Source organism: Bos taurus, chromosome X (assembly GCF_002263795.3).
Source record: "Bos taurus isolate L1 Dominette 01449 registration number 42190680 breed Hereford chromosome X, ARS-UCD2.0, whole genome shotgun sequence".
Lineage (NCBI taxonomy): Eukaryota > Metazoa > Chordata > Mammalia > Artiodactyla > Bovidae > Bos > Bos taurus.
The window spans coordinates 128,142,528-128,156,320 of record NC_037357.1 but is presented as its reverse complement, the minus strand read 5'-3'; the positions used below and the strand labels follow the sequence as shown (position 1 = coordinate 128,156,320).

At 42.3% G+C, this 13,793-nt stretch overlaps 1 protein-coding gene across 2 annotated transcripts in view; it reads right to left on the bottom strand.

The window, feature by feature from the left end:
• Positions 1-301: 301 nt before the first annotated feature.
• Positions 302-13,793, bottom strand: part of VEGFD (vascular endothelial growth factor D) — a 46,882-nt gene continuing 33,390 nt past the window's right edge. The window contains exons 6-7 of one of the 2 annotated variants that reach the window (XM_005228423.5): positions 3,842-4,037; positions 302-1,483 (exon numbers count right to left, since the gene is read on the bottom strand). In XM_005228423.5, coding sequence (XP_005228480.1) covers positions 1,408-1,483; positions 3,842-4,037 — 272 coding nt within the window. In that variant the 3' untranslated portion in view covers positions 302-1,407. 2 annotated transcript variants of the gene reach the window in all.

The window sequence follows — 13,793 nt, the reverse complement described above, 5'->3', positions numbered from 1 at the left end:
TGAAGGTCAGGAAGGGCGGCGGTGAGGAGATATCCCTCGTCCAAGGTAAGGAGCAATGGCTGTGCTCTGCTGGAGCAGCCGTGAAGAGATACCCCACGCCCAAGGTAAGAGAAACCCAAGTAAGACGGTAGGTATTGCAAGAGGGCATCAGAGGGCAAACACACTGAAACCATACTCACAGAAAACTAGTCAATCTAATCACACTAGGACCACAGCCTTGTCTAACTCAGTGAAACTAAGTCATGCCCGTGGGGCAACCCAAGACGGGCGGGTCATGGTGGAGAGATTTGACAAAATGTGGTCCACTGGAGAAGGGAATGGCAAACCACTTCAGTATTCTTGCCTTGAGAACCCCATGAACAGTATGAAAAAAAAAACACGAAACATTAGGAGTAAATTAAACAAAGTCCACCTCTTGTTAAACAAATGACCAAATCCATTAAGCTCACAATTTTCATCCAACCCTTTCCTTAAATGCCTTTAAAATGGATTATTTGTGTCATCTCCTTTATCAGGTATCTCAGGCAGTATTTTAGTCTCATCCAGCTCTGAACATTATGCTGTCTAATCTGTTTCCATCTCCAAAGGGCCTCCCACCACACTGCTGTAGTCACAGATTTATGATCTGTGCTGTCCTATTAATGCATTTTCTGGCCCTGTGGCTCAGATGATCAGGGGCATCGTGCATCGCTGGCATTTACTATGTTTGCTTTAAGCTCTCTGGGCTTTCTCACATATTTTTATTTTGCAACACAATTTTACAAGTTGAAAAATTGCAGCTCACATTCCAAAGCTATTAGTATGACAAATATTCCTGTACAATGACCAGTGCACTCTAATAAGGCAAAAGGCCAGTTCCCCCACCTCCACCCTAAGGACCAGCTCCACCCCAGCCCAGACCCAGTCTCAGAGATCCAAGTGCAAGTCTCTTGGTGGTTATTGTGGAGAGTTGGAGAGAAAGCAGGGGGGATGGGTTTTGGAAGTAGAAAGCCAGATCTCCCATAGTTTTGTCCAGAATTCCCTATAATACTCCATCTAAATGGCAATTAGGAAGCCAGAGCCAGTAACCAAAATGTGGTTTGAGTTGATTTGGGGCAGATCCAGGAATCCAGTATAAGCCAAGAATTTTGCTCACAGTCATGTTTCTCTTTTGGGAAATAATCCCTTTAATGGGTCAAGGTCATTGTATTTTTCAAATTGTTTTCATTTGTGGAGTGAATTAACAACTCTCAGATACAGGTGGATGAGATTATCTACCTGTTTAGCCCGAGAGGAAACTGAGGTGCCATGAGGTTGCTTGGCCTCATAATGCCATTAATTGGCAGAGCCTATCCTTCAGTTCAGATCTTTTCTTCTCTGAGCTTCTACCTCTCTTTTTCTCCAGTGAAGATGAGCAAAGTGACTCCTTTAATTGTGCAGTGTCCCTGGACCATCTGCTGCCCCAGCTCTCAAGGGAATACTACTGCGGAGAGAGTTGTAGAACCTGGATGAAGGGACAAAGCAAGAAATTGAATCCTAATATAGTTAAGCAGCCACGTTACCTGTGAATCCTGTCAGAAGCCTGAGAATCAAATGGTACACCTAGAAGAAAGAAGGCCCATTGACATAAAGGTCATAAAATGTGGACAAGGGGAACAGTGACAGGAGAGGAGTGATGGGACCAAGACCAGTAAATGATGAGGCCATGGCTGGGAGAATTCGGGAACTGCTTAGAACCCTGAGAGAGGAAGGGCAGGCATTTGAACCAGGATCCAATAATTCTATCATTTGGCTCCAGGAGAAACAAAAGGATTTTTTGCTATACTTGTTTATTGTTCTCTATTTATTGTACTGCTCCACCCTGAGAAACTTGGCTTACACAAGTTTGATCAGGACACAATTTCCAATTGTAAGGAGGTCACAGGGTAGTGGGGAGATAACATGAACACAACTATTTATCAAAGTGTGCAATAAATGTTGTAATTGTGTGTGTGTGTGTGTGTGTGCACGCATCTATCTACCTACCTATGCAAGAAGCTTGGGAGAACCTCAGTTTTTAAGTTATTTGGCTAAAAAGCTTAGTTCTGCTAAAGCTGCTAAATTCCCTCTGTTATACCAAATTTTTCAGTAAAGTCTGTGCCGTCAACAAGTTATTTGTGGGAGTATTTGGGTAAAAAAAGCAAAGGAAAAAGGCTTGTGCTTCCTTCCTGGGTAGCTGTGGGACAGAGAAGAATCATATGGCTATGAGAATTGAAATATGAATAAGACCGAGAGTTGAGTAAATGCGGAAGCGTGGAGCTGGAGGTGGCTGGAAGAAACATACACCCCCAGAGATGTCAGGGACATCAGTGGGCTCTCCTCCTTCAAGTCAAGTTCAACTAGAGGTCAAGTCAAGGTAATCTGAATCTCAAAGGAAAGGCTGAAGTTCAGCTGATTTTTGAGTCACATTTATTCAACCTCGTTTAAAATCTTAAACCTTCTGAGAGCTAGTCCTTTGGTTTCCCAAAACTGGAATCTAGTTTTAGTGTGTTCATGTCTCTCCCACATCTCCCACTACTGAATTCCTTTCTCTCTTTAAAATATTTTTTCTTTAGCATAAAATTTACAGCAGTAAATTTACAGCATATTAATTAACACACAAAATTCTCTGGCTTGAATAAATGTGTTTATTTTCTTTAAATACACTTAAATATAAAACAACAGACAGTAGTTTGGTAAACTCAAAACTACAAGCTGGACAGTAATCAGATAATCAGTGCTGATCATATACATCAAGATCTGCATAAGAAAGAATCTAAATAGTTCACAAGAGAGTTGCAATTAGCAAAGGACTCAAAGACTATGCAAATTGCCTCATCTGCTCTGAGTAATTAATCACATGGTACCTGTCACTCCATGATGATCAAAACTTTTTCACTCACGAAAAAAAGGGGGAGGGTAAGGGAGATTTCTTCCTCTCCATTCCCTGGTGTGCAGAGCATCTTCTGTTAGAAGACATTTGGCAGTGAGCCAGGGAATCCTCAGCTGTTGTTTAATGGAAGGTCGGTCGGGATTCACCATGGTACTATGTAAAACAGATTTTTTTTCCCTAACACCTGGAATAGTGACAGCAACTTGGCAAAGCAGCATGCTGTTTAAATGACATGGATGGGGAACTGGGGATCAAGGCTAACTCAAGGATTTTCTCGATCCTGGAGCCCATGGGTGGCCCTTTTCTCCTTTGGAAAGCGGCAATGCTTTGGACATGCCGGTTTTCCATTTGCACAGGTTCTGGGGCGAAAGGGGCATCTGTCCTCACAGCTGTTACAAAAGAAGATAAACATGAGAATTCAGAATCAAGGACTAAATTCTAAGGAAAAACTCTGTTCTGCTTTGATTACATTTTCAGAGTAAATTTTCCAGATTCATATTTAGGATGTCAATATAAAATCCTGGCTGGTTATCCCACATGGTTATTAAAGCACAACTGCTAACTTGTAAGCATTCTATTCATCAGTAAATTTCTTGTTATATAAATCCAATGGCATCCCCTTCCTCAAAGGAAAAAATAAACATATGTCAATCTATATTAAGAGAGAGACTGAGCTAAAGAGTCAGCTGATCTGAAATAATTGTGTATATATCTTCAACTTTAGTTTTTGCTGAAGATCCATAAGCCAGCTACAGCAGACAGAATTTTCTTGATTTCACAATTAATCATCACTCTATATACTTACTCAGTTGCCAAATCTTTGTTTTATTATCAAAAAGGGGGCTTGGCAATGAAGAATAAAACTGGCTTAATAAGGAATCGCACCAAATCTAACTGGTTTACTTTAAATGTCAATGGGTCAAATATAGGCAAAAGTGAAAAGCCACTCACCTGCAGGTGTCTGGGTGAAATATCTTGTGCTTCTGGCAGCAGCTCTCCAGACTCTCTCTGCACTCAATGCAGCTGCAGTTTTCTGGGTGCTGGATGAGGTCTCTGGGACATGGCGTTTTACAGACACACTCACAACGATCTTCATCAAACTTCATGTGCTGACCACAGAGAGCCAGTTCCTGCAGGTGAGTGTGATCTAAACCAAAACAGAAAAGTGGTCAAATAGCTGTAGCATGGAGAATGGGATCCCCAAAGTTGGTTGTATTAATTACATCATTGTAAAGTAGCTTGGATTCACCCAGTCTCTGTTTTTGTAGATTTTTGTCCTTAATATTTTCACAGAATGAAGGAGATTGACCTCTGATTTCACAATACTAACACAGAATTCACATGTTCTCTTTAGTTTTTTATAAAAATGTTGTAAGCTGAATATCTTGGTAAGATTTTTTTTAAGATGTTTTAAGATTAAGATTTTTTAAGATGTCACAACTCAGAGAAGGCAATGGCACCCCACTCCAGTACTCCTGCCTGGAAAATCCCATGGATGGAGGAGCCTGGTGGGGTCGCTGAGGGTCGGACACGACTGAGCGACTTCACTTTCACTTTTCACTTTCATGCACTGGAGAAGGAAATGGCAACCCACTCCAGTGTTCTTGCCTAGAGAATCCCAGGGACGGGGGAGCCTGGTGGGCTGCCGTCTATGGGGTCACACAGAGTTGGACACGACTGAAGCGACTTAGCAGCAGCAAGATGTCACAACTAGGTTGTGACTAGTTGAAAAAAGCAACTTTGCAAAACCAAGTATCAGTCATAAAATACAGGATGTCTAAGGACTGTGAGTCTACTCCTTCCCAGTTTTAGGTGAAGAATAAAAGGAGAGAACAGAAATACTAGGACACTGTAGAAATACACAGACCTTCCAGGCTATGGGTAGGTGTATTTCCTCACTGAAGGTCATAACTCTAGTATAAAAAAATATAACATGACAATGTACTTTGATTCCACAGACATCTGTTGGAAGATACAGTTGGCTCAGAGAGGAGGTGCTGAGAAGTTTTTGACACACTTAGCTAACAGATATTTCTAGAAAATGTACAAAACAGTTGGATAATTAGTATTCCACCTCCAATTCTGATCAAGTTGAAATTCATTGGAAGAGACAGAACCTTTAGAAGAATCTGAAAATGTCACATTAGTATTCTTAAAAGGCTTGGAGGAAAGTTGTTTAGTTTCTTCCCCAAACATGCTTCTCTCCCACTTTGCCATTGTTGTTCAGTTGCTAAGTCGTCTGACTCTTTGCAACTCCATGAACTGCAGCATGCCAGGCTGTTGTGTCCTTTACTATCTCCCGGAGTTCGTTCATACTCATGTCCATTGAGTCAGTGATGCCATCCAACCACCTCATCCTCTGTCACCCCCTTCTCATCCTTCCCTCAGTCTTTCCCAGCATCTGGCTCTTTTCCAGTGAGTTCGCATCAGGTGGCCATAGGATTGGAGCTTCAGCACAGTCCTTTCAGTGAATATTCAGGGTTGATTTCCTTCTGGATTGACTAATTTGATCTTGCAGTCCAAGGGACTCTCAAGAGTCTTTTCTAGCACCACAATTCGAAGGCATCAATTCTTTGGCACTCAGCCTTCTTTATGGTCCAACTCTTACATCTGTATATGACTCCTGGAAAAACCATAGCTTTGACTGTATGGACGTTTGTCAGCATAGTGATGTCTTTGCTTTTGCTTTTTAATAGGCTGTCTAGGTTTTTCATAGCTTTCCTTTCAAGGAGCAAGCATCATTTATTTTCATCTGGCCATTAATGATATTTCAAAATCTTGTGTTGTCCAACCTCATAGGCTTAACTGCTCTGTGGTTGATGATCTTTGAGGGCTCATGTGGAATGGGTGTTGAAAGGCCAGATCTGGGGATACGCCATTCTGAATTGTATGAAGAGGAAAAAGGTAAGCTTTGTAAAGCATATCCCAGTAAAGCATGTGTCACTTTGGAACAAGATAAGACTAGATAGAAGCTCTGAAAAGATTTGCATGGATCACTAGGTGGCAGTAGAGACTCTCTTAGAACACTTCCGGCCAGCCCAACTCCGTTCTTGGATAGGTAATTTAGGGAAACAGTCTACCAGGTATTTGCTGAGCTTCAGCAATGTAGTTGGCCATGGCCAACCTCAGTCCTTACAGACAAGTTAAAACTAACAGAGAAACGATATAGGAGAACTGAGTGAAGCAGTAACTAGCTAAGGGCGATACCCAGAAGTACTGGCTTTCAATTTCAATCTTAGGGAAGTTGATGATGGGATACCAATGTGTTAGGTCCTCAGCCTTGTTCCATTTATCATTTTGATCAATAAACTGATAGAATTTTTCCAAGTAAATTCTTGAATTTGTGGGTGTCTGGCGGAGAAGGCAATGGCACCCTACTCCAGTACTCTTGCCTGGAAAATCCCATGGACGGAGAAGCCTGGTGGGCTGCAGTCCATGGGACCGAGAAGAGTCGGAAGTGACTGAGCAACTTCACTTTCACTTTTCACTCTCATGCATTGGAGAAGGAGATAGCAACCCACTCCAGTGTTCTTGCCTGGAGAATCCCAGGGACAGTGGAGCCTGGTGGGCTGCCGTCTATGGGGTCACACAGAGTCGGACATGACTGAAGCGACTTAGCAGCAGCAGCAGAAGGAGTTAAAATCCAGAATCAGGACTCCCCCCCCCCCGCCTTTTTTTTTCTTTTCTTGGTACTGTTAGTTTTCTGTTTTTGTTTTGGGAAACGGTTTAGTGCAATGGCCTAAATCTAACAAGATGAAATTGGACTTCAGTTCACTAACTCACATGTCCTCATTCAGGGAAGAGAAGTCATTGGAGAAAGGCAGTTGGCTTAATAGCCACATGTATGTGGGGGAAAAGTATTTAGTGAACAGTAAGCTCAGTACACGTCATGAGTTTGATGAGGCCACTTGAGAAGTGACTGTGAACTTGGCCCATGTCAACTGCACTGTGGAAGATGAAAATTAGAAATGATTGTGATCTAGGCTACCTCCTGCCTCTCACTTCCATCATTGCCACAACTTCCCAAAAGGTTCCCTTCATCCTTGCTTGCCCCAAGCCAATCTCTTCTCTTGTACACTGTCACTGGGTTGATTTTGTTGAACTCCTAACTGGTGCTGTCACTGTCCACTTGAACTAGTTGCGTGGTTTTGTTTTGTGTTTAATACCACATCCAAGCTCTGGGACACGGTTCACAAGGTCTCCCGTGAAGCCCCCTGGCTTCCTCTCTCATATCTACCCAGCCCCCTGTCTCTATGTCCTCACCATGCTGAACGTTTTCCAGCACCCTGATGTGCTGGGTTCTCTCCCTTGCAGCTCTGAGCACTCATTTTTCCCCCGCTCAGAGCATGCCTCTCTTTTTTCATTGCTTTCCCTACTCATAATACATGTATACCAGCTAGGTCCCTCTGCAGGAATTACCTTCAGCAGAAAGAAGCTGGCTCCCCCAAGGTTATATCCCCTCTAGAGGAAGCCCATATCCAGTGACCAATCCATAGGACCCAGCCCCTCTGTCTCAATTTGAGACATCCCCCAACAGGCTTGGCTAACACCTCTCAGCAACTGCCATACAGTTCAACTTCTCCCCCTGCCAAGTCCTGCCCCTGCCCCTTCACCTTTGAATGCATTCCTGCAAGTAAACTCCTGAATGCCAATCTCTCTCCCAGGAGCTGTGTTCCAGGGAAACCTTAACTAGAACCACCTTAAGTGCTATGTATACAGTTTTCCACAATAGCTTTCTTTTTGGGACCTATTTTTATTGGAATGTAGATGATCTACAATATTGTGTTAGTTTTAGAAGTACAGCAAAGTGAATTGGTTACACATATATCCACTCTTTTTTAGATTCTTTTCCATTATAAGTCATTCCAGAGTATTGCATAGAGTTCCCTGTGCTATACGGTAGGTCCTTGTTGTGTATCTCTTTTATATATAGTAGTGTTTATCTGGTGGAGAAGGCAATGGCACCCCACTCCAGTACTCTTGCCTGGAAAATCCCATGGACAGAGGAGCCTGGTAGGCTACAGTCCATGGGGTCACTAAGAGTCGGGCACAACTGAGTGACTTCACTTTCACTTTTCACTTTTATGCACTGGAGAAGGAAATGGCCACCCACTCCAGTGTTCTTGCCTGGAGAATCCCAGGGACAGCAGAGCCTGGTGGGCTGCCGTCTATGGGGTCGCACAGAGTTGGACACGACTGAAGTGACTTAGCAGCAGCAGCAGCAGCAGTGTTTATCTGGGACTTCCTTGGTGGCTCAGATGGTAAAGAATCTGCCTGCAATGCGAGAGACCTAGGTTTGATCCCTGCGTCGGGAAGATCCCCTGGAGAAGGGAATGGCAGCCCACTTCAGTATTCTTGCCTGGAAAATCTCATGGATGGAGGAGCCTGGTGGGCTACAGTCCATTGGGTCGTGAAGAGTTGGACACAACTGAGCAACTAACATTCACTTTTCACTTTCAGTGAGTATCTGTTAAACCCAATCTGAAGCCTGGCGTACTGCAGTCCATGGGGTCGCAAAGAGTTGGACACGACTGAGCGACTGAACTGAACTGAACTGAACCTTTCCCCCTTGGTAGCCATAAGTTTGTCTTCTATACTTGTGACTCTATTTCTGTTTTGTAAATAAATTCATTGGTACCACTTTTTAGATTCCAAACAATAACTTTCTAACTTTAAAAATGGGTCACATGGAGAAAGAACTAGTCGGTATGACATGGTTCTAGAGGGTAAACCTAAACTAACGAGTTGATACTCTAGAGCTGGGATGTCCAATATGATAGCTCCAGGCCAGACAGAGCATGCAATGGCAAGTTTGAATTGAGATGTGTTGTAAGTGTAAAATACACACTCGATTTCAAGGGCTTAGCACAAGAATGAAGATATATATCATTGATGGATTTTATATTGCTTACACACTGAAATGAGTGTTTTTAAAAAATATTTTAGATTAAGTAAAACACATTAGAAATAACTTTAATCTGCTTATTTTGACCTTTTTAGTGAGAGTACTATAAAATATAAGTTATATATATAACTCTCACTGTAACTCCATTGGACAGCACTGTCCTAGAGAGAAAGAGAGAAAGATATTCAGGTTCCATATAGTTTACTAGCAACAAGACTGTGCCTAGTGTAACCGGAATGCCTCAGTGAGTTTGGCAAGTTTCCTCATGACTGATGTATATTGTAGCAGAGGACAGATGAAGACTTGGTGGGAAGGATGTACATGACATTCAAAATCAACATGGGCATTATGGAGTTACCCGATAACCCAGCTATTCCACTCCTGGACACATATCTGGAAATGGTGAAAACTATAATTTGAAAAGATACATGCACCCCAACGTTAGCACTGTTTACAATAGCCAAGAAATGGAAGCAATCTAAATGTCCACCAATAGGTGAATGGATAAAAGATGGTGTACATATGCATAATGGAATACTGCTACTGCTGCTGCTAAGTCGCTTCAGCCGTGTCCGACTCTGTGCGACCCCATAGACGGCAGCCCACCAGGCTCCCCCTCCTCTCTTGCAACCACCAATTATTTCTATCTATGAGACTGTTTCTGCTTTGTTGAAACGTGCACTTTAACTTTTTTCCTTTGAAATGTTCATTTTTCATAAGCTCTTTCCCATACTCTACTTATGCTCACCAAAGTATGAGAATCAATGGTACAGGCTAGGCGTGAAAATAAATGGCATGTTTCAGCAATGATGAATGCTCTAGTCTCACTGAACTTAAGACTGTGTATGAGGACATATGAAACTAAAAATGTTGAGTATATTCAGAGGCTTGAAGGACTTTAAATGCAATTCTAAGGAATCTGGAATTTTTCTGGCTATGGAAAGCTAATAGAAGTGTTTTAAATAGAATCAGTTCAGTTCAGTTCAGTCGCTCAGTCGTGTCCGACTCTTTGCGACCCCATGAATCGCAGCACACCAGGCCTCCCTGTCCATCACCAACTCCTGGAGTTCACCCAGACTCATGTCCATCAAGTCAGTGGTGCCATGTAGCCATCTCATCCTCTGTCGTCCCCTTCTCCTCCTGCTCCCAATCCCTCCCAGCATCAGAGTCTTTTCCAATGAGTCAACTCTTTGCATGAGGTGGCCAAAGTACTGGAGTTTCAGCTTTAGCATCATTCCTTCCAAAGGAATACTACTCAGCCATAAAAAGCAATGAAATAATACCATGTGCAGCAACATGGATAGACCTAGAGATTATCATACTCAGTGAAGTGAGTGGGACAAAGACAAATATATGATATCACTTATATGTGGAATCTTAAAAAAATGATACAAATGAACTCATTTACAAAACAGAAATAGACTCACAGATACAGAAGACAGTTACCAAAGGGAAAGGGAGGAGAGGATAAATTAGGAGTTTGGGATTAACAAGGGCTTCCCTGGTGGCTCAGATGGTAAAACGTCTGTCTGCAACGTGGGAGACTCAGGTTCGATTGCTGGATTGGGAAGATCCCCTGGGGAAGGAAATGGCAACCCACTCCAGTACTCTTGCTTGGAAAATTCCATGGATGGAGGAGCCTGGTAGGCTACAGTCCCTGGGGTCTCAAAGAGTCAGACACAACTGAGCAAATTCACTTTCACATTCATCATCTTTGGGATTAACATTTACACACTACTATACATAAAACACTAGGACTTACTGTATAACACAGGGAAGTATATTCAATATCTTGTAACAACAGAAAAGAATTTGAAAAAGAATATATATGGATGTGTGTGTATGTATATGTGTATATATATGACTGAAGCACTTTGCTGTATACCTGAAGCATTGTAAATCAACTATACTTCAATTTTCAAAAAGATATGCATGGTCATTTAAACTACATGAACTTTAAGGTTCCATCAAACCCTGGGCTGAGCTTTCATGAAAACATTTGGAAACTGAGAGACAGAAGCATAAGGTGAGCTTGTTATTTACAGTTTCTGGGAAGATTTCCTTACAGTTTACTCCTTATTAATCTTGCTTGTAGATCACAGTTGGAAAAACAAGCAAGGTTCAAAACATAGGAGTCCTTGTGATCTTTACAGTGGAATCATGTCAAGTTACCTTGGAAATCAATAAAAAGTGCATTTGTTTTCAGGCAGATGTTTATGATCAAAAATCAGAGTGTTAAGAGTTATGTGGAATGATGAGAGCCAAGCTGATCTGCTTCCCAACTCCCCTGAGTCCAAGAGCTGTGTCTTGCTTTGACTTTACCCTTGTGTCAGAAGAAGTCTTCTCTTATTCACCATTTTATCAAGTTACTGGCATGTTTTCACAAGACACAGATAAAAGAAACCAAGTCCAAAATTACCTTAGGTGCCTGTGAGGTTTTTATACAAAAAGCTTAGTAAAATGTGGTTGACTCGTGTTTAGTTCTGAAGCGGCTTTCATTAAAGGTTATCAGATCAGATCAGATCAGATCAGTTGCTCAGTTGTGTCTGACTCTTTGTGACCCCATGAATCGAAGCACGCCAGGCCTCCCTGTCCATCACCAACTCCCGGAGTTCACCCAGACTCATGTCCAACGAGTCAGTGATGCCATCCAGCCATTTCATCCTCTGTCGTCCCCTTCTCCTCTTGCCCCCAATCCCTCCCAGCATCAGAGTCTTTTCCAATGAGTCAACTCTTCGCATGAGGTGGCCAAAGTACTGGAGTTTCAGCTTTAGCATCATTCCCTCCAAAGAAATCCCAGGGCTGATCTCCTTCAGAATAGACTGGTTGGATCTCCTTGCAGTCCAAGGGACTCTCAAGAGTCTTCTCCAACACCACAGTTCAAAAGCATCAATTCTTCGGCGCTCAGCCTTCTTCACAGTCCAACTCTCACATCCATACATGACCACAGGAAAAACCATAGCCTTGACTAGACGAACCTTTGTTGGCAAAGTAATATCTCTGCTTTTCAATATGCTATCTAGGTTGGTCACAACTTTCCTTCCAAGGAATAAGCGTCTTTTAATTTCATGGCTGCAGTCACCATCTGTAGTGATTTTGGGGCCCAGAAAAATAAAGTCTGACACTGTTTCCACTGTTTCCCCATCTATTTCCCATGAAGTGATGGGACCGGATGCCATGATCTTCGTTTTCTGAATGTTGAGCTTTAAGCCAACTTTTTCACTCTCCACTTTCACTTTCATCAAGAGGCTTTTGAGTTCCTCTTCACTTTCTGCCATAAGGGTGGTGTCATCTGCATATCTGAGGTTATTGATATTTCTCCCGGCAATCTTGATTCCAGTTTGTGCTTCTTCCAGTCCAGTGTTTCTCATGATGTACTCTGCATATAAGTTAAATAAACAGGGTGACAATATACAGCCTTGACGAACTCCTTTTCCTATTTGGAACCAGTCTGTTGTTCCATGTCCAGTTCTAACTGTTGCTTCCTGACCTGCATACAAATTTCTCAAGAGGCAGATCAGGTGGTCTGGTATTCCCATCTCTTTCAGAATTTTCCACAGTTTATTGTGATCCACACAGTCAAAGGCTTTGGCATAGTCAATAAAGCAGAAATAGATGCTTTTCTGGAACTCTCTTGCTTTTTCCATGATCCAGCGGATGTTGGCAATTTGATCTCTGGTTCCTCTGCCTTTTCTAAAACCAGCTTGAACATCAGGAAGTTCACGGTTCACATATTGCTGAAGCCTGACTTGGAGAATTTTGAGCATGACTTTACTAGCGTGTGAGATGAGTGCAATTGTGCGGTAGTTTGAGCATTCTTTGGCATGGCCTTTCTTTGGGATTGGAATGAAAACTGACATTTTCCAGTCCTGTAGCCACTGCTGAGTTTTCCAAATGTGCTGGCATATTGAGTGCAGCACTTTCACAGCATCATCTTTCAGGATTTGGAATAGCTCAACTGGAATTCCATCACCTCCACTAGTTTGTTCGTAGTGATGCTTTCTAAGGCCCACTTGACTTCACATTCCAGGATGTCTGGCTCTAGGTGAGTGATCACACCATCGTGATTATCTGGGTCGTGAAGATCTTTTTTGTACAGTTCTTCTGTGTATTCTTGCCATCTCTTCTTAATATCTTCTGCTTCTGTTAGGTCCATACTATTTCTGTCCTTTATCGAGCCCATCTTTGCATGAAATGTTCCTTTGGTATCTCTGATTTTCCTTAAGAGATCCCTAGTCTTTCCCATTCTGTTGTTTTCCTCTATTTCTTTGCATTGATTGCTGAAGAAGGCTTTCTTATCTCTTCTTGCTATTCTTTGGAACTGTGCATTCAGATGCTTCTGTCTTTCCTTTTCTCCTTTGCTTTTCGCTTCTCTTCTTTTCACAGCTATTTGTAAGGCCTCCCCAGACAGCCATTTTGCTTTTTTGCATTTCTTTTCCATGGGGATGGTCTTGATCCCTGTCTCCTGTACAATGTCACGAACCTCATTCCATAGTTCATCAGGCACTCTATCTATCAGATCTAGGCCCTTAAATCTCTCACTTCCACTGTATAATCATAAAGGATTTGATTTAGGTCATACCTGAATGGTCTAGTGGTTTTCCCTACTTTCTTCAATTTAAGTCTGAATTTGGCAATAAGGAGTTCATGGTCTGAGCCACAGTCAGCTCCTGGTCTTGTTTTTGCTGACTGTATAGAGCTTCTCCATCTTTGGCTGCAAAGAATATAATCAATCTGATTTCGGTGTTGACCATCTGGTGATGTCCATGTATAGAGTCTTCTCTTGTGTTGTTGGAAGAGTGTGTTTGTTATGACCAGTGCATCTTCTTGGCAAAACTCTATTAGTCTTTGCCCTGCTTCATTCTGTATTCCAAGGCCAAATTTGCCTGTTACTCCACGTGTTTCTTGACTTCCTACTTTTGCATTCCAGTCCCCTATAATGAAAAGGACATCTTTTTGGGGTGTTAGTTCTAAAAGGTCTTGGAGGTCTTCATAGAA